The 20,978-nt window shown below is 41.0% G+C and overlaps 2 protein-coding genes across 6 annotated transcripts in view; one reads left to right on the forward strand and one right to left on the reverse strand.

Moving 5' to 3' along the window:
- Positions 1–1,419: 1,419 nt before the first annotated feature.
- Positions 1,420–9,320, reverse strand: BLZF1 (basic leucine zipper nuclear factor 1). 4 transcript variants are annotated; one of them, XM_086761540.1, is made up of 7 exons: positions 9,216–9,320; positions 7,417–7,473; positions 5,812–6,251; positions 4,933–5,132; positions 3,286–3,414; positions 2,518–2,737; positions 1,420–1,671 (listed from the first exon to the last, which is right to left on the reverse strand). In XM_086761540.1, the coding sequence occupies exons 2-7, from the start codon at positions 7,433–7,435 to the stop codon at positions 1,486–1,488; spliced, it is 1,194 nt and encodes a 397-aa protein (XP_086617666.1). In that variant the 5' UTR covers positions 7,436–7,473; positions 9,216–9,320; the 3' UTR covers positions 1,420–1,485. The 4 variants fall into 4 exon arrangements, with proteins under 4 accessions (XP_086617666.1, XP_086617675.1, XP_086617683.1 ...); XM_086761549.1 differs by having other exon boundaries at positions 9,264–9,287; XM_086761557.1 differs by lacking the exon at positions 9,216–9,320 and adding an exon at positions 8,195–9,030.
- Positions 9,321–9,529: 209 nt separating this feature from the next.
- NME7 (NME/NM23 family member 7) overlaps positions 9,530–20,978 on the forward strand; it is a 96,855-nt gene continuing 85,406 nt past the window's right edge. Inside the window, exon 1 of one of the 2 annotated variants that reach the window (XM_086761570.1) lies at positions 9,530–9,560. Coding sequence is in view for 1 of the 2 variants with exons in the window: in XM_086761581.1 (XP_086617707.1) it covers positions 10,158–10,172 (15 nt within the window). In the remaining variant the exon portion in view is untranslated. Of the gene's footprint in view, positions 9,561–9,710; positions 10,173–20,978 lie in introns of those variants that run through there. The other variant, XM_086761581.1, reaches the window with a different exon arrangement.

Below are 20,978 nucleotides of genomic sequence, written 5' to 3' on the forward strand. Positions count from 1 at the left end.
TTGTGTCTGGCAAGCACATGCAGGGGGAAAGTTTGCAAAGTTTCACAGTATCTCCATAGCTGCAGTAAGCTACAAAAGAAGTGCTTCTTGGTTCATTACCTCAAACCAGTACAGTGAAGGGTTTTACAGTTCAATGCCCCATAGTTCCTTTTATGCTGCAGAGAAAACAAGGTCAGAAATACAGCTATATTAAATCCAAAATTGCAACTTGAAAGCCAGCAAAGAAAGTTTATTGTAGTTTTCTTCATGCAAACCAAAGCATAGGCAGCAACAGCAAGAACTTATAACTTACATATTCTAATCATGGTATGATATTCAAAGGAAAACTGGGTAAAAGCAACCGTTTCAGAAACCTTCCCCAAAATAGACAATAGATCATAAATTTGTGAGTGAAACTGAGAAACTAAAATGCTTATTTGCATCCTCCTACCTTTCCTCTTTACGTTTGCAACTTAAATAGGCTTCTTTGGATTTATCAGATTATCTGCTAAAAATTTATCTTTGAACCAATACAAAGATTATAAAACCATACAAGTAAAAATATATATATATTTTTTTTTACCAGTACTTGTGCAAACTTAGTGCTTATCCTCACCTTCCCGTAACACCTAGGAAGGCCTTGGGCAAAGACTGAGTTCTAATGCTAGGTCAGGTTTCAACACTATGTACTAAGGAGGTATAGCAGTCTGTTTCTGCTGACGATCAGCTATGCAACAGTTTCATTCTAAAAGCTGAAACAGATGGAAAAGCCTTATTTTTAGCTTTATGGAAACAAATAATTTCACTACGCACAGTTTTTGAAAATCCATTTAAAACCAATTACTATTTGAATACTGTAGCTAGAGTTCATTCAAGCTCTTTTTCCCTTCTTGCCAGGAGGGCTGCAGCACTGCATATACTCTTACTTTCAGAACTTACAGCTATGAAGAATCATTGCACGTATTCCTTTTTATTACTAAATTTAAAAGGCTTAATGTAGACTTGGGGACAGTTCATCACCTTGACTAAGAAAAAAAAAAAACAAACAAAAAACCAAAAAAAAAACCAGCAGCATGGAGCTGACAATTTTCCACCAGTGCTCTATTTTTAAGCATAACTTATCAGCACTTCATTTACTTTGGTATTGCTATGCTTTTGTCTCTCTCTGAAAAGAAATTTTTTGAGATTTGCTAATAAGACAGTAAACCTTAAAATAGTCAAGGGCATCTCTGTGCTCTAACAAATTGGAGCAGCATAACATTTTTGGTCTTGCTGTTGTAGAAGAAAATAAGTAGCTCTCCATCCAGACTGAAAAGTAGGAGTATCCCAGAGGTTAAGGAAATCCTGTCAGTCCCTAACTTCAAGGGGCAGAGAAGCAGAAAGTGCATAATTTCCGATGTTAAACCCACCTATTATGGAAAGAAATAAGAAAAACCGAAGTCTGGTGAATGTCAGTTAGTGTAATTCTTCAGAAAGAGTGAATGTGCACTTGCATTGCCCAAGTTTTTAAAGGACCATCAGCTCTCCTTGACAGTGATTGCAACAATTGAAAGTTACATCTTCATATCTTGTATATGGGTGAAACCTTCCAATACTCTTCTTTGCAGAAAGGAAGGAGGATGGAGAAGTCTCAGAAAAAGAAACTTCTGCTGATGTTTCTGTACGTGCAGCTGGATCCAGTACACGTAGCACCTAAGGATGGAAAAGTTGAGAATGAAAGCGTATCTACAAAGTTTAATGGCGTTTATCCTTCTCTAACAGATAGGCAGGATTTCTGCTGAAGAGCAAGGTTTTTCAAGTTGAAATCTAAATATCAATCTATTCAGACCCTCAATATAAAGATGTTAAGTACTGTTTATAAAGTGTCCGTATAGAGAAAAATTATAATATTTTTAGCAGAGTTGAGCAAAACCCGGCAACACAGATAAAGAGGCACTGTGAGCCTCCTGCTGGTCAACTATTATTCAACTGCTTCCAGACTAAACTGTTAGTCTAGTTTGATATTTAAACATCAAGCTTTCTGCAGTGGAACCTTATCTTTAAGGATATTGTGTTGCTTCTCTCTCTGTTTCCACCCATTTTCAACAGACCTGATCTTTAGGGCAACAGAAAATACTGCTGAAGTAAAATGACTTATTCCTACCTGAACTAGGTTTCTTATCCCACTCAGTTTTTAAACTCAATTAAGTATTTTCAGTTGGCTTCCTCTTGACACACTAACTAAACAAATTATGACTGAGTTATTTGTGGTGCTAGGGACAGAAAAGGAAACAGCATTGTATTATTTATGTTATTCTGCTTATTCATTTAGTTTTGGGGTTTTATTTTTTTTCTTGTTTGGAGGGTTTAGGGGTTTTCTTTTTTTTTTCTTTTTTTTTTTTTTTTTAATGAAGGGAACAGACAGCAGTATTCAGCCTGTTTCCCCTGCATATAGTTTTTTAAAAAAGGCAAGATAGTAAGTAGTTAAAAAAAGCAAAGCATTTCTCTCTGGAAAGAAGACTCTGTGCTGACAGACTGAGATGTATGCAGAGTTCTTACCATTTCAGCCATTTTCTCAGCAGGGGTATTGCAAAACTCCACAGCTGTTGAAGTCTTTTTTGGACTACTAGTGCCAACATTTCCGAGAAGATGCGAGCTTACAGCTTTGGCTAGCTTACAATTCACAGCTGCCAGCTCTGTTGTAGTGTGAGGCTGCGCGCTAGGATAGTATGTCTGTTGTCTCCCCCACTGAAGAGAAACCATCAGCTCCTCCAGCAGCCTGTGCAGAAAGGAAAAAAAGCACTATTAGTAGTTTTTATACTCTACACTATCGGTACACAGGGTACTTCAGAGGAATCATCCCTTCCCAAGACTTACTGCACAAGGGAAATGTAAAGGAAAAAAAAAAGAAAAAAAAGGAAAAAGCATTTAAAACCAAGGAGGCAAACAGGCTGTTCTCCAAGGCAAGGCCTTATCAATACAGTATTTTAATACTGGTAAAGCTTATTTGACATCTGGCAAGACAAGCACTAAAAAGTCAATGCAGGTAGAAGAACCTGTGTGTTTTGGAAGGAGACAAAGGAGACAAAGTCAAGACAGTATATTACCCCTAAGACCTCACACCTCTAGGGAATGGAGAAGGAATTAATGCTACTTTGGCTCTTTCAGCTCCGAGACTGAAAAGTGACTGTATTATCCATCAGCATAATTGATTTTTATTGAATATCACTGGAACGGGGGGAAGTTATTTGATTCTTGTCTGTTCTAGAATAAACTGACAGAAGTGAAAAGCTTGCACAGAGGTAATCTGGATTAGAAAAATCATACTTCTGTGTATCAATCATCTCTTGACGGAACTGATCACGTTCATTCAGCAAGTCCTGGATTGCACTCTGTGCATCCCTGGTTTGACGCTGAAGAATTGCTCTGGTATTGGTTAACTCATCAGCCATAACCCTGCAAAAGAAATCTCCGATCAGCAGTGTAGGCGAGCAGTTTGCAAGTCTGGAATTTCCATTCAACTACAGTCAACACAAGTGCAAGATTATGGTTTGACTTGCTAAGTTCAAACAATCTCATGTCACTTAACAAAAATCTAGCAGCAGACATTTTAAAATGCCTTGGGTAAGTGAACATGGTGGACAAGGATCCTGAGAGATAAAAAACTAATTACACTTTGTTTTACTAACACAGTTCTCACAAGTATGCTGTAATCACATCTTTTCATATTCATCTCTAAAGACAACAGCTACGGCTACAGACTGCATTCACCTTTTTGCCTTTCTTAGGGGCAATAACTAGATGTTGTATGTGCCAGATATGAGCATTTAAGAACTACAGATGAGACAACTGTTGTCATATTTTTCTATGCCATAAGACTTGGCACAGACCCCCCTCAAGCAGGTATTTAAAATACCCGAGATAGCGTAAGTGCAAAAAACAGAATTACATTTAAACAACAACCAATTAGAAGTCTGAGATCTCAGTGATCAAGAACATTACAATATCGAAGGGTGTTACTCTAAGCACATCGTCACCCTGTTGTTCCAAGAAGGGACTTGCATCTCTGATCTCAGAACTCCTGTTAATGCTACAGAAACAAATTAAATTAGGATAGTAACACTTGCTTAGCTAGGACTATCACAAGTACTTACATTCACTCAATATGCGGAAACTTCTTAAGACCAGCAAATTAAAGGGCGGACACTGTATTCTATTACTATTGCCTTCAAGCAGTAAGGCCTTTTTGTAAGATGCATTAAGCATCATAATTAAAATTCAGTTAGTTATATACATGTACAGTAAAAGATTAAAAATCCTAGAACACTATTTACATATCTGGTAAGATGACTACACTTAGCAAGTTAAAAGTCTAATCCATTGTCAAGTGAGATTTTGACATTCAGACCAGCTTAAGATGTGCTCTTGACTTTTGCTACCCATTATTCTATGGTTCTAGAAGTAATGGTAGGGTTCTGAGCAGCAGCACAACCAGCGTTTAATGAAAAGCTGCCCCTACTCTTTCTTCCATACTGAGCTGCCCTTCAGAGTCACTGTAAGCAGAGTTCTTAACCAAACCAACTTCTTCACAAACTGACAACTGTATCATACTGGGATGGGGATGAAAATCAAGCTAATTACATTTAAGGTAGGTCAAGATAGCCCTGGAACCCATTTTTAAATCCTAAACTGCACACAGTCTATCAGAATTAAGAACTTCTCTTACTATATGTTGATAAGAACTGTTGTTAAGATTTTAGGTGGTTTAGGACCCACTGTATTACCTTGGAAAAGCAGAACTATTCAGATTTACAAGGAGCTTGCTTTCTCCGTACCTTTTCTGTATACTCAAGTTTCATAGTGGGTGTCAGTATAACTGTTGCTATATAAGCACGTTCCCTGGCATTGCAATGATGGGATGTAATAAGAGACTGAAGGAGAATGCTGGTATAAGAGCTCTGTAAGAGGGAATACCTGCTTGCTAGGAATTTGCTTCGCCACACATCACACTGTATAGACATGCGCTCTAATTGTTCAGACAACTGAGACAAATTCCGTCCCAGGGCTTCATTTTCTAGTATTAGCTGATTTTTCTCACGAGCCATCCGTTCAAAGTGATACTGCAGATCATCCCCAACAGAAGCAACAAGTAATTTCTTCAGCTCCCGATTCACCTAGAATTAGACCAGACTGTCTTGTAATTATCAATATAGAACAAAACATCTCCTATTTCCAGAACGCAGAGCCAGTTATTGCAAATTGCTAACAGTAAATTGCCTTTCTCCTTCCAGAATGGGTCACATCCAATGTGGAGTATATTAAGCCTCACAACCCACTCCAGTGAGCATAAATATGTGAGAGTAATGCATGTTTAACACATTCTTGTTTAAATTCTAAAATAGGCCAAAAAGGAAGAATGAAAGCCTGCCAAAAGAAACAAAGAAAGTTTCAGTAGCATTCAAGTCCTGAATCAGCAGGACAACAAAGGATTAGACAAGGCATCCACAGATTATATTATGCAGAAAACTATAGTCACCCCTTCTATGGCATAACATGTTAAACTTAGTGGTTGAGTTGAGAAGCAAAATCTTTCCTCATCAGATACATTTCCCTGCATCCCTCCAATGTGTTTCTCTTGGCCTTTGATACTTTTACCTGTTGTTAGAGAAGCAGCACTGGAATACTTAGATGTAATCCTATTCTGTATCTTAGCTGGTAAGTTCCAAAAGGAAAACGATTTGTTTCAAGGCTAGAGTATCATAGCAATTCTCTTTGGTTGCGTTCACCAAACAGCTCACCTGTGCGAGAAAAAAACAAAAAAACAAAAAAAACAAAAAAACTTTCATTTCTTACCTCTGTCTGTATGCGTAGCTGATTAGAGAGACCTTCTTTATCCTGTAACAACCTCTTTTCTGAGTTTTTTAGCTTTTCAATTGCATTTTTCAGCTCTGTCTGTTCTTTCTTGGGATCTATGGGCCCATCTGTCTGATGGAACGTGTCTCCTTTATGTCCCACTGATTTAGCTACCTTAGCATTTTTAGTTGGAACAACATGGCTGATAGCTGCTTTGGGGACTAATATACGAACAGCTTCAATCTCCACTGATTTATCAGCGTGTACTTTCCCTAGCTGCAGAACTCCGGGACTCAGGGAAGAGACTGTCTTTTTATGTGGGCTGTGGTGGATGTGATGGTTCGTGGTGTTGGCTCCAGTGATGACTTCTACCGATTCAGTTGTCTGCTCTGTTTCCATGCCATCTCCAGGTCCTCGGATGGGTGATGAGGCATCGTCAACTAAAATTTAGAAATAGCAGAGGGAAAGTGTACCACCCTTCACTTTGTTACAGTCTCATTAACTGTAATAAAGTTACAGTTACAGTACATTAACTCAGTAACTCTTCAATTAATTTCTGTACTTCAAAGTTACAGATTTTAATTGCACACTGCATGTGTAAAATAATCCTTTGCAGAAGCAGTTATCAAACACAGCTTAGAAAAGTCCTTACTCAAGCGCGTACTGCTCATTAATACTTAACAGAACAGGACACAAACGTTGATCTGAATTGTATTAATCTCAATTTCCTGCTCCCATACAAGATTAAATGCAGACATGAAAACGAGCTAGTATGGAGAAAAATCTTGACAATATTACTCATAGCTTGAAAGCAAAATGAGGTTTTGGGAGCTGACAGAATCAGAGCTGTCTCATTTTAAAAGCAAAAATTAAACAAAAAGCAGCTCTTAGCGACATAGCTACTAAAACCTTAAGAAGTTTAGCAGACTTTTAGGTACTATCTACCATGTGTTCTAGTTGCCCAAGTGAAGGTTTAAGACAAGCCAACAAGCCAGTTCCGCTTAATTTCTAAGCCACAAACTCCAGTATTCCCAGTAATGCTGCTCTCTGCTCTGAATTCCCCAATATGCGTGACAATGTCTACTGCAATTCATTTTACTTAAGTTCACTAAGTTTTCAGCTGAATGAAATACTATTACACTAAAGTCTCTTGACAATAGGTGAAGGCAAGAAAGTTTCTTAGAGCACAGCTACAGATACTGCTTTTTTCCTCATAGCGTGGGCAGTATTGTGAGCCTGTGTCCTCAACCTAAATAACAAATTTAAAAAATACTGTAGCAGCACCACTACATTGCCCTGCTTTCAAGTTGGCTGAATCTGTACCAACCGTTTTAAATACCAGAAGAGGACTGACAGACAAGTGTACAGACAGATGACAGTACAAATGACAGACTTGTTTTTCAACACAAAGCTGGATTAGAAAACCATATTAAATTAACTGTTCCATCCAGGCAGCTCTAGTTGCCACTGCAATAATGAAGTCACATAACTACTTCCTAATAGCTACATAAAAGGAATAAGTTTAAATGAAGCGAGCCTAGTCTTTAGAATTCAAGCCAAAGTACTTTTAATCCAGTCTGCTCAGACACCATGTGAACCACCTACCTTTTTCTAGAGAAGTCATTTTCTCTTTAGCAGTCAGCTCTTCGTAACTACATAAGTCTGAGGAGTAAAGGAGAGAAGGGGGCGGAGAAACACATATCTTTAGCAAGGTAACAGTGAGAATTAATCTGGGATTACCCTATTTTCTAGTACAACCTCTAAACTCCAGTTAAGTAGCTCACTGAAAAACACAACACCAGAACAAAAGAAAAAAAAAACAACCGGCAAACCCAAAATGATGAAAACACACCAGGACCCAGAGATTAAAAGGAGAAGGCCTATAAGATTTCTGCACTTATTTATTCTTTCACTAAAAGCTGGACTTCAACTCCTACCTCCTGCTCCTCACCCAGCTCCACTTTCCACTTGTCAAATGTCTCTTTCAGATCTCCCTCCTGTTTTCAGTGAACCCTCACCTTACCCTTTAGAACTCCAACCTAAGATCATCACAGAACCACAAGAAAGGGAAATGCCACATTGTGCTTAAAGGACACCAAGAACTGAGGAGGAAACAATGGCAACTACACCATTGCACAATTGCTTTAGTCCTCCTTGCTGATATAACATTTTTTTTTTTAACAGAGCCAATTCCTAGACAAAGCAAGAGTCAGTGCCCTGCGTGGCTGCACATGCTTAGTTTAAATTAATAGTACAACTTTACCCCTAGGTTTGGCGCAAACCACCACCATCCTGGCCATTTTCTCCCTTATCCACCAAGACTATCAACCATTGCCTCCTTTATCCACAGGCCCATCCATTCCCAACTCCCCAGGCCACTTACCCCCCTCTTCTACAGTCTGTCACTAACCACATTAGTTTGAGATTGGTATAGTCCTGGGTTTCGGTTATTTTTTTTCTTCAGTATTCCGTTATTCAAGGGAGATCTCCCAAAGCCCTTGCTTACTTCCCTTATACCACTAACTGAAAAGGCTTACCCACAACTTTTTTGACTTCTAGCTCTCTGCCCTGAAAAGATAATGGTAGCAGTGAGTACACTACAGCCAGCTTTCTAGATTCATAATTTGTTTTGTGGAAAGTAGGTTTATCTTTTGCAATGACCAGAAGATAAAAGAAACCACTTTCCCTCCTTGAGCTTTCTCAAGCTACAGATATAGGAACATTTTGCTATCTGTTGCTTCTAGAGCTGGAGTTACGTTTTTGCTCAGTTAATACCATGATGTGCTAATCACTACCACTCATTTGTTTTTGATTGAAGATCTCCACTCATCTGGAGAAAATGAGGATGATTAAAGTGCAGCTGCTCAGAGGCAAGAATACTCAATAAAAGACTGACAATGAGTATTTGGTCTTAGCTGCTTCATCTGAGACCACCTGCTTGATGATCTTGCTCCTCCTGTGTTCACATTATAATACTGTTCTTACGTTGGACATTGCCCCATCACTTTCAAAGCCTCGGTGGAAGCCTCTGGACACATCTCCCTTTTATGACATTTCAATAAGGAAAACTCCTTCACTGGATCAGTCGTTAACCACTGTCCTCCTCTGCTAACGCCGTGCCCTGCAGAACTCCCCCGCACACGACAAACAACGGAAGGCATCAACGCGGCTGAATCACGACCCACAACGGCCTCGGAAAACCACCACCGAGCCAGCCCCGGCTGCCAGGGGCAGCCCCCAGCCCAGCCCCGCAGCTTGCCGGTAAGCGAGAGCTGGCCGTTACCCGCCGCTCCAGAAAACAGGTTTCTCAGTCCTCCGTGCCATCGGCCAACATGAAGCGAGGCCTCCCCCGCCCGCCTCAGCGCCTCACGGGGCCAGCCCCAGCCCTGCCGCAACTCCCCTACCCCAGCCCCGAAAGACCGGGCCGCCCCCCGGTCCAGACAGGGAGCTACCCCGCGGGAGGGGCGGTGGGACCCCGCGGACGTCACCGAAGCGCGCAGCACCACTTCCACGGCAGAACTCGCAACCGCCGCAACCGCCACTTCATCCAACTTCCGCTTCCTGCGCCGGGCGGAGCGCTGCCGGGTGACGGCTCCCACTCTCGCCCAATCCCTGGGCTTCGCGCTCAGGTGTGGGGGCGGGGCTTAGGTTGCCAGGGCGCGCGGCGTCGCGTCGCGTCGCGTCGCGTCACGTCGCCCGCGCGGCAGCAGGGGGAGGCAAGCCCGCCTTCCGCCGCTGCCATCGCCATGGTGAGCGCCGCCGGGGGCCGGGGGGTGGGGGGGGGTCGGGACGAGCCGAGCCGGGCCGGGCCGGGCCGGCAGCGGCAGGTCCGCGCCGTGATGCCGGGCTACTGCTCAGGCGGGCGGCGGGGCGAAGCTGAGTCCCCGGGGCAGGTGGTGCCCAGCTGCCGGGATAAGCGGCGGCGGGGCCCACCCAGGGCCGCGCTCCCCGGTGGGCGCCGGTGAGGTGTGCCCCGGCCCTTCCTCTCGCCCTTTTCTGAGCGATCTGGTGGGGCGCGGGACGAGGATGGTTTTAAACTGCCACGGGGTTTCGTTGGTACCGAGCTGGAAATTAAGAACAGGCTAGTTCGGAAACTCGTGAGGGTCCCAGTGGAAAGGGAGCTGGTGATTTTAAGAAGGGAAGGCGTTTCGGGTGCGACACTATTCTTGCCTGGATCTTCAGTTCAGTAATGCAAGGAAGGTGACAGGACGTCCTTGCGCGGACACGAATGAAAAACCAGTTTGCACTGATAAAGCAGCTGACTGAGTCCCCTTTTGCCGAAGACACTATGCAAAACCCACTGAATAGATACCAACAAGTTTGAATCGAATTTTGTACTCAAACACATGTGCAACATACAGGTAAGAGCCTGGCCGATGCACCTGCTAGCCTGCTCAGCTTTAAATACCCGCCCCGAGCAGGTTTGCCCCAGCTTCTCCGGCCTGCCTGGCAGCCTGCCTGGCAGCCTTGCTTGCATATTCATTTCAGAACACAAACTCCAGATCAGCATTTGCCACGTGCATAGGAAGGCCACTGTTTCTTTTTCAAATAAGGAGGTTACAAGTCTTTTGTTTAATCCAGGTAAAATTGTAATTTTCAATTCCCATGTTGAATTTCTTCACGTCGGCTGAAGTCCTGCTTTGTGACTTCACACAGATTCACTTAGTTAAAAGATTCTCTTTGTTGCAATTGACTGTCACTATGAGTGTGATGTGTTTCTAACCTCCCTTTATTTCTGAGGTGACACCAATTTAACTGATTCATTAAAGCAGTGTCGAATCTTACAGCAGCCTCTAACAAAACGTTTCATGGTGAATTTGTTTAATTGGTTTTGAAAAGCCTTCAGTGACAGGAACTGCATGATCTGTTGATGTAATTCCATTACGTGATGATTTTTATAGTTCACTGAGTTTTTTTTCTTAATATATTTTGTGCTGCAAATCATGCCAGCGATTACTTGTTCTGTCCTTGGTGGGTAGAAAGATATTCCATTTTTGTCTTTCATGTGCGGAACAACCTGAAGATTATAACTTCACTCTTTCCTCTTTTCACATTATTCTACACTAAACAAATTTTATCATCTTAGTATTTTCCTACTGATCATGTGTTTTTAAAGTTCAGATTTTTTCCCGCTCTGTCTGCAGTTTTCTCTAAATGTGGTGTTAATCTGTACATCGTTTGCCAACTGCTGTGTGTTTCACTGCTGCTGAACAGAGCAAAATACGTTTCTTGTGTCTTAGATCTTCATAGTGCCAAGTTTGCCATCCTTTTTTTCCCAACTGTACCTCCTTGCACCCTCACTCCCACTGTCTAACTGCAACCCACTGTAACTTTCTGATTTGTTTTCCTCTGTTTTTTGTTGTCTGGCTAGTTGTTCCCCTTGTATTTAAATTGGTTTTCTTGATCGTCATTGTAGTACTCTTTTTCTGCCTCCACAGAATTTTCAGATCATCATTTTGATTTCCGCCTCTGTTTACTAAACTGCTTGCAATCTTTCCCACCTTAGTTATCAGCCCAGATTCTGAAAGTGCACTTTCTCAGTTTCATTGTCAATGTAATAAGGAAAGTATGAAACAAAGTTAGGTGCATGGCAGATTATTATGGAACTCCTTTTGGCTCCTAGTTTGCAGGAGAAGTATTCCTAATTACTTCTATATATAGTAGTCATAACTGCTCTTCAGTTTAGGCCATAACTCCCTACTCAGCGTGTCAGACTCTCAGGTGACTTAGATTCAAAGCCCAATCAAAGCCAAATTTGTCACATCTGTGGCTTCTCCCATGCTCACTGTGTCAGAAAAATTTTTGTCTTCTTGACAAAAATTTGTTCTTAACAAATTCACATTTTCTGCTTTTTATTATCTTATTGTCTTCTTAAATTCTCAGTTACTGACTGCTTAATAACTCATTCCATTACCTTCCCAAAGACTGCAGTTAGGGTGACTGTCTCTCTTGCCCTTCTCCAGTACCCTGGGATCTCTCTCATTTGGTTTTCTCTGGCCTTTCAAGTGTTACAGAGTCCTGCTTGTTTCTTTTATACTTACAGAGACACCAGTTTTCCCACTCAATTTTCCTTCTTTCTTCAAGTTTACTAAAATACAGTAAGAATAATTTGGTAGTTGGAAGATGATGGGAAAATAAATGTTTTGAGAACATGTGCTGCCCAATTAGGTATGGACACAGCATTGTGGGGAAGGGCTAAGTTACGGGACTGTTGGACACCGTGACTTTACACACCTGATCCATCTCAAACATTTTCAAAACATCTTTTTTTCAGGATCAATCGAAAAATAAAAGACTCCTTCCAGTGGATTCAAATATTGATCTACAAGCTGGATTTTAGCCTCAGGAACCTAATTATATTCTGAAAGTAATGAATTTTCTGATAGAAAGCTTGGCCAGCCTTTGGCACTGTGTTGCTTCCAGTCAGTCATATAGGTTGCATTAGTTTTAACATACGTACCTACTCAGAAAAAACCTATTACAAGTCATATGATGGCCACAGAAGGAAAAATGTAATAACTTTTAGTGGAATCACTTTGAAGTGATAGATCCTATGCTTCAGTCATAGAAGCAGCACACTGGAAGTAGCGGTGTGTGTTGTAAAACTGGGCATGTAACTGTGGTGGAAGCTAAGGTAAGGGGAGAAATGTTCAGAAATATCCTGCAGTTATTTGTCTTTATATCACAGCACTATGGCTTAAAGGTCTGCTAGTCACTGGGAAACTGTTTTCATTGTCATCACATGACAGCATTTCAAATCAGTTCTGGCATCTTGATTGTACACGTGTGACACATGGCTGCTGTGGATGGCGAGCAGCAAATTCCCAAAGGGAAACTTGCTGATCTCCATCTGAGACGTGCTGTCTCACTCGACTGCTGGAATGTATTATTCTTTAATGATGCCTTTCATGTAATCACATGCAGGGATGTATTGGACCATCTTCTTAACAGCAGTAGTGTATTTTTATTAATGAGTTTGGTGCACTCTGACACTTGAAACTGTTCCAGATGTAGAAATACAACATTTGCCAGAGAAAGTGGCTTCTGTATGCAAGCAGCATGTCACAGTGATACAGAGCCTTATTGCACTTGGAGAGGCTGTACATAGATGCAGTTGGATTATTTCCTTTCCCTCCACTCTTTAAAACAATTATTCTTAACCCTGCACATCTGACAACTGCAGAGTACATTACAAAGACTGGGGCAGATGTGGAATATACCTTGGTTTACAGGAATTTCATCTGGGAACCAGTCATGTCAACCATACTGGATTAGCTGGTAAAATGGGATAACTTTGGTGAAAAGCTGTCATTCAGAGCTGATCATATAAACAGACAAAACTCTTTCCTGCTAATAGAATTAAATAAAATAACTTTTATTTTAATAATTTTCAAATTATGTACTTTTTTGTTGCAAAACAGTTTCCCTTTAAAAAGAAAAAAAAAAAAGCATTTTTAACTCTTCCAGGAAAAAGATGCAAAATCTCCCCAAAAGACACTTTCCTAATGCTTGGGAAGATTTGCTGCTTTGGTTTTAAAACAAGACTCAGTTTCACTACAGTGCCAGCTGGTGATTACATTGATTTTTTTTTTTTTTTTTTTTTTTTTCAGCTGCAAAGTGGCCTGACTGTTTCAGTTGTAAGCTTGCGCAACCAACCAACCGCAAAGACAAGTTTCCTTATTTAATGGCTAACTGTCATTTAAGAGATTTCATCAGAGGGGAAACTAAAGCATTGTATGCAACATGAGTTTAAAAAAAAAAAAGCAAAATGCTATCAGGCAAGCTTTAAATGCTTACTGCATGCTGAGTCTTCCTATCAGCATCAAATATATGACATGGTTTCTTCTTAAACCAGTGTTTCCTAATACTGCTAATTTACTTCTTGAGCAGATAGGCTATGTACATTGCAGAAGATCAGCTGATAAAAGAAAAGGATCTTTGTTCCTCTGTTGTTCAAATTAAAACTACTGAAAGAGTGTAACTTTCCTGTGAGATGTATCTGATTGAGCAAAGGAAAACGTTGTTCCAGGAACTCATTTTGGGTTTGATGCTGCCATCCCTGCTCCTTGCAGGGAAGTTGGATGAGATGATTTTGAAGGTTCCTTCCAACCCAAACCATTCTATGATTCCATGATCTTTATGACATTATGTGCTATATATAATGCCACCTTACATATATAAAGCTGACAGATTCTGAATGCATGGCATAAATTACCTCCTATTCTAGTCAAGTTTTGGCTATGGCTCGCGGAAATTGCCATCTCTCTAAAAGTAATTTTAGAGGCATTGATGGCTCTTCTGACTGATGTGACTTAAGCAGTTGACAGTATGAGAGGCAAAGTTTGCCAGTATTCTCCTGGAGAAACTGGCTGCTCGTGGCTTGGACAGGTGTACTCTTCACTGGGTAAAAAACTGGCTGGATGGCCAGACCCAAGGAGTGGTGGTGAATGCAGTGAAATCCAGTTGGTAGCCGGTCACAAGTGGTGCTCCCCAGGGCTCAGTATTAGGGCCAGTTCTGTTTAACATCGTTATCAATGATCTGGATGAGGGGATCAAGTGCGCTCTTAGTGAGTTTGCAGATGACACCAAATTGGGCAGGAGTGTTGATCTGCTTGAGGGTAGGAAGGCTGTACAGAGGGATCTGGACCGGCTGGATCGATGGGCCGAGGCCAATGGTGTGAGGTTCAACAAGGCCAAGTGCTGGGTCCTGCACTTGGGTCACAACAACCCCATGCAATGCTACAGGCTTGGGGAAGAGTGGCTGGAAAGCTGCCTGGTGGAAAAGGATCTGGGAGTGTTGCTCGATAGCCACTGAATACGAGCCAGCAGTGTGCCCAGGTGGCCAAGAACGCCAACAGCATCTTGGCTTGTATCAGAAACAGCGTGGCCAGCAGGGCTAGGGAAGAGATCGTCCCCCTGTACTTGGCACTGGTGAGGTCGCACCTCGAATACTGTGTTCGGTTTTGGGCCTCTCAGTACAAGAAGGATGTTGAGTTGCTGAAGCGCATCCAAAGAAGAGCAATGAAGCTGGTGAAGGGTCTGGAGCACAAGTATTCTGAGGAGTGGCTGAGGGAACTGGGATTGTTTAACCTGTTTTGGTTTGTTTTTTTTTTTTAATATTGTCAGAAACTGAAGAAATTCAGGAATTACTCTGTACACCATTGCCAGGAGTAAATAAAAAATACAACCTTTCCTGTCAGTTGGCAATAAAAAAGAACAGGATTTGATGACAGAGCCAGTAGTTATTTAGAGAATTGTTCCAGGCAGATTTGATGTGGATAAAATTTATGCTTAAGAATGTTGTGTTATAGCTCTTAATTTTTTGAAAGCACATCTGGACCCATGTTAATGTATGAAGCCAATAGAGCCGCATAGCTTCTGGAGAAGCTTGGAAGGATGGACCTTAGAACAAGGAGCTGCCATGCTGGTGGTAAGAATCACAGAATCATCATTTAGGTTGGAAGGGATCTCCTGGGGTTATCTAGTCCAACTGCATGCCCCAAACAGGTCTAATTGGATCAGTGTGCTACAGGCTGTGTCCAGGTGAGTCCTGAACATCTCCGAAGATGGAGATTGCCTGCCTTCTCTGAGCAGCCTGTTCCAATGTTTGACCACCCTCTTGGTATTTTTTTTTTCCTAATATGTAACTGGAATTTCCCATGTTTCAACTTGCGTCCTTTGCGCTTTTTGCTATCGCTGTGGACCCTTGAGAAAAGTCTAGCTCCATTTTCTTGGTGTCTTCCAGTCAGATAGTTGTAGACAGCAGTAAGGTCACCCTCAGCCTTCTTTTCTCCAAGCTGAGCAGGCCTTGTCTCATGTGTTGTGTTCTCCAGCCCCTGACTGTCTTGGTGGCCAGTAGCTAAATACTGAAAATGGAACCTTTTATCTTTTTCTGTTTGATAGAGTCTGTTTCATTTAAGCCAAAGGAATAGCGAGCCTCTGAAAAGTGTTTTTGGCTGCTCAGCTAAGCATTTTAATGTCAGTTTCTAAAAAAATTGTGGTGATCCAGTATATGCAGGTGGGATTCTCTGTTAGTCATTAACTGGCTGGTGAGAAACAGCGGTAGTGGGGAACATCTATTGCTGTGAGTCTGAAGAGGGCTTTTTCCACGAACATTGACCTTTAACTATAATCGTGCCTACCAGGAATAATCACCAAATGTACCCTTTCCTGGAAGCAGGCACTGGGCTTGGCCTAATCCTCCCAAATTATTTTGTGTTCACTTGTATCCTTACACAGAGGGAAACCTGAGGCACTGGTGCCTAAGGAATATGCCAAGGTCACTCAGTAGTGTTTTGTGGGTGGAACCCAGTAGTTCCCTTCCAGCCAACAACATGGAAGGAAAAAAGTGTAAGGTTTGATAAAAAAGAGTAAATTTTTGTACAGCCAGGCTTTGGAATACAGTGCCACAGCTTATTACTAACAGTGAGAGCACAGCAAGTATTTGTATGTGTAACAAGAATATCCCCTGATCAGATAAGCACATACAAGAGGTATAAATTCCTTTTTTTTTCCTCACACTAATGCCTACAGAGAAACAAGTTTCCAGTATGTGATGAACTTCCGTGAGGTGGCCCTTGCAAGTTATCCTGGGATGGGCAGCTCTGATATTAATTTAAAACAATATGGCATTGCTATTTTTGGAGGCTGGGTATTGAAGAAGGCCACGTCCCCATGTGCCAGCAGTTTTCCTGTATGAAAGGACTTTATCGCCCAGGCTGTGGTGATCTGTGCTTTATAGTTTATTAATTTCTACCTTCTCTTTCAAGGTTACTAATTTTGAGGCACAGTGCACTAGAAAAAGATAGCAAACAGAGCTGGTTTCTTATTGATCATGTCAGAAGTTAATCCTTGAGGTTTAAATAAGATGCTCAGCCTCCTTTGAGCACTAGATGGTGCTCCTGTATTTCCAAAGAAGTGTCTGTCTCCGGAGATGCGTTCCATAGAACCTGTTGCATGTTCTTTGTTTGCATGGGATTCTTCCATAATTTTAACTACCTTAGTTATTTTTAAAGATCACACCACTTCTGCAGAATATTCTAACATGTATAGCCACGTATAAGAGAGGACTACACATGGGAAGGGGGAAGATGTGGGCATGCATGCTTGGGGCTGTACTGTTCTTCCATATGAACACATGCACATTTAAGTATGATCCTTCACTAAACTTAGTATCCTTCCTATTTTTATCCTTTTTATATATTCTTTCTCTTACTGTAGTATCTAGGAGCAGGACTATATTATGCTGTATGTTTTCTAGTTCCACAATAGCAATGCCTTCCTCACCTGTCTGATGTTCTCTGTTATGGTACACTCTTTGATAACTGAGCCATGGCCTCTAAGTCTGAACATCCCCAAATCCCTGGGGAGGAGGAAGGGAACTGTGTTCTGGATGCAATCCTTGCATCTGCTGACATTCTGGACTAGGAGTGGTTCCTGCAGAGGCAGCGGGCTGGGCAGCATTAGCAGCCCTATCTAACAACTTCTACAGGTGTTTGGTTCCTGACCTGCAATGAAGGGTCAGCAGAAGCAGAACATGAGGATGGACTAACTGAGCCATGTTTTTGGCAAAACCAAGGGACATTTATAATGTCTAAATAGTATGGATATTTTAGCTATTAAATCTTGCTCTCCTTCCACAAAAGGAATGATGATGATTATTTGTGTTTTACAGATGCATAAAATGGGAAATATAGCCTCCTTTTTTAAGTGCTAAAAATCAAATGCACTAATGCAGGGGGCAGCTGTGAAGGTGGAACTATGCAACTTGACCAAAGCTGTGTATGGGATTGGAGTCTCTTAGTCACTGTCTGTGTCCAGCAGAGACTTTACATCTCTGGGGAATAACATAGTCCACTCAAAACTGTAATGACAAAAGTCCTATGCTCTCGGAGAGAAATAAATCTTTGAATTGTAGAACATTTCTTCATAAGATGAACCTGTAAAAGCTGGTTAGGATTGGCAGAGTTTAAGAACATGATTATACTTACCCACTTTTCTTCCTGTACATCACAGAAGTTCTTACTTTTTGACAACTTTACTAATGGGAAGTTGCTGAATAGCTTTTATCATGAGCACTTCTGTTCACATGTTACTTGTCATTAGTCTGACTTCAGAATAAAGGATATATGACCACGACATCTGTACTAGATGAAATCTGGATTTAGTCCAGCTACCTTAGAATTAATATTTGACACAATCTGAGAAAAAAAATAGTATTTTAATGTCAACATTTGGTTAAACAGTAGTGCAAACAAAATGCTTGCTTTGAGTGCCCACAGTAGTGAATAAGAAACGTGTTGGCGGAGTTGTTTGTCTACTTCATAGGATTGTAAATTGTTACTCAACTGTTATAAGCTCTGTCTGTTCAAGGTAGATGCAGCTTGTTTGGTCTCCAGAGCATTCACACAAAGTCCTAGGTGCTAATGCTCACGGTATCAGCTGGCTGAAGGACCCTTTCTCCCTTAGCTGTGATTCCAAGGCAACCAACTGTTTCTTGTTAACAATGCTTTTCAGAAGATTATTATGAACTGAGATAATCTGAAGATGCTGTAGGCAGTATATTACTTTGAAGTGCTGTTGACAGCTTTAGTTCAGGATTTGTAGGTGTTTCCTTTACGAGCAGCTAGAAGTAGAGGTTTGAAACTTTCTGAAGTTTTAACCATTCTGCTTGAAATTTTCTAGATAGATTCTACTGGAGGTTGAAAATTTAATGGAAGAATTGAGTAAGAATGTGTGGGGAAAATTTTTGAAAGCATTTCAGAATCCTGCTTAAAAAAACCCCACAATTCAGTGCTCCTCTGAAGAGCTTTAGGCTGAAAAGGTTGGACATTGAAAGCTGAAATTTTACCAGAGGAATGATCTCTATAAAAGAAGACTACCTTTGAGTATTGCCATCAGCTGTATTGTTTGGCCAAGTTTTGAGCCTTTCAAAAATGTTTTTCTTGTAAGTACAATATAGGTTGGATCTTGCAATAGCACGGGTAGCTCAATGTATGTGTATCCCTGTTGCCCTTTCTGGGATCACATGCGGACACTAACCTCATGGTTTAAAGTCAGAGACCCACCATTCAGCAGCTGACCATGGCAGCGTTCGTTCTGCCACTATTGACTGATTAGGTGCAAAGCACCTAAACTTTATGTTCAGATGTAATTATGTGAGATTACTTGTGTTACAAATGCTGTTCTGAGTCAGAGATCAGCTCTGCTTTCTCTAAAATCAGTGTCAGACTCTTCTTGAGTTAGTGGAGGCAGATAGGTACATGCTGAGCACTGCTGACTATTCAGAGGAATTACCTGCAATCATGTAATTAAGAGTGCAATAATATAACTTACTATCTGCAGCTTTATAAAGTGCATCTTGTAACGTGCATTAAATGGTGACATATTCCTCTAAAGACAATGTTTAGCTGGTCTTCTAAACCTAACCTGTCTTCACAGTCCACTAAACAGCAGTATGGCATCGGTCATGTATTTTAGAGAATTTGTGTTTCATAATTAGAAAAATAACATTAATTTTGTAACCAAGTACTTAACTATAACATGTAATTGCAGAGGATTGGAGTTAATAGTTGAGGATTTGAATTCTTGTTTTTCTTATATGAGAGAATGGGGGAAAAAAAAAATAGGTTACACTAATCATGCCTACACGCTTCATAGGAAGCTTGCAGAATTTACATAATCTGATAGTAACAGAAGATTTCTTGCTTAGTAAATTGACAGAACAGCCAGATAATTTCGCTGGTGTGAGGTGGGATTGCAGATTCCTAAATCTGAGAAGAAACTTGGGGCCTTCAGACTTCTAGAGCTGTGTTCATCATGACCTCTGAGCATATGGGCATGATTTACTGAATTGAGAGCCCCGTCTGCAACGAAGATTGTCTTGGTTAGTGCTACAGAGACAGAAGTATCCCCATGTTACTTGGCAACAGATGATCCAGGCAGCAGTAGCCGTATGAATGTGTAGAGTCCACAAGGCATCTGAGAAGCCTCCGTACCAGTAACATTCGGAGTCAGATAACTGTGGATCTAAAAGAAGTGGCACTTATTTGCAGCAGGGTAAATGCTGTAAATGTAAAAATATAAGTGTTTAACTCAACAGATCTCCAAAGACGATTAAGAATTTTAATAATTTAACCGATACTTAATTAGTTTGAGATAGTTGTCTAGAACTTGTGTGAAGTTTTCAATAGGCAGGATTTGCTTTCTACAAGGGGAGGATAAAAAGATATGCTTACAAAATTCATCAGTGAGCTTCTGAATATGAGGTTTAGATTGAGAATTGTCTGTAGTCAAGATATTGTCATGGAAATTGCAGTTGCCAGAGGTTTCTCCATCTGGAAAGTGATATTTTGATTTTAATTTTTTTTTTTTTTTCTAAAGAAAAGCCTGTTGAGAAAGCGGTGGGAGGTCCAACAGCAGTGAGGAGGCTGCACAATTGGAGTTCTAAAAATTATACCAGCTCATGTGTCAGAAACATGAATAGAAGAGGAGGAGGAAAATGAGTTTGAAGAGACAGAGCTAATTGAGTGCTCTATCTACACAGTGTTGTGGATTTAAGTTTTGCCTGGAAAATATCCTGTATTATAGGAACTGTGAAAGTAGAAGATGGGTTGAATAACACAACTTAATAAGTGTGCACTGCTGAGGATTAATTTTGGGATTTAAGGTGCATTAGAATGCTGAAAATGAGAACACTTTCTGCCACTCAGAATGTTATTTGTTAAATACCACCAGTATGTCTGAAGTCGCTTGTTTGTCTTGCAAGCTTGTCGCTAACATTTAGTGGCTTAGCTACTTCTGCACTTTTTGCCTTTCCCTTTTCTTTCACAAGTGGAGGTTTTTCTTTTAAAGAATTATTAATGATGGAAAATTACTTGTAGGGTGCAAATAGAATTTTTCATACAGCTGCTTTGAGCCTGTTTGCCTGAGAAAACCAAAGTTTGTGGATCACAATCCGCTTGTGTGTGTATATGACCACTATCTTGTGTCCTAAGTTCCCCCTCCCCAGTAAGTTTGAGATTTACTGATGAAATTTCAGTCAGATTTGGCAGAGGGATAATTATGTTCCTCTAGGTTTCATGAGAATGGGGAGGAGGAAGAAACCCTCTAAGGCATCTTTAAAGGAAGACATCAGTGTGAGCTCAACCCTAGTTAGACATCAGAAA

This window comes from Chlamydotis macqueenii, chromosome 1 (genome assembly GCF_036417535.1).
Source record: "Chlamydotis macqueenii isolate bChlMac1 chromosome 1, bChlMac1.mat, whole genome shotgun sequence".
In the NCBI taxonomy this organism is placed as follows: Eukaryota; Metazoa; Chordata; class Aves; order Otidiformes; family Otididae; genus Chlamydotis; species Chlamydotis macqueenii.

Coding starts and splice junctions, on each gene's coding strand:
- BLZF1 (XM_086761540.1), bottom strand. Junction 5,133..5,811: donor AGCTACGCATACAGACAGAG/GTAAGAAATGAA, acceptor GTCTAATTCTAG/GTGAATCGGGAGCTGAAGAA. Junction 1,672..2,517: donor CTGAGAAAATGGCTGAAATG/GTAAGAACTCTG, acceptor TTCCATCCTTAG/GTGCTACGTGTACTGGATCC.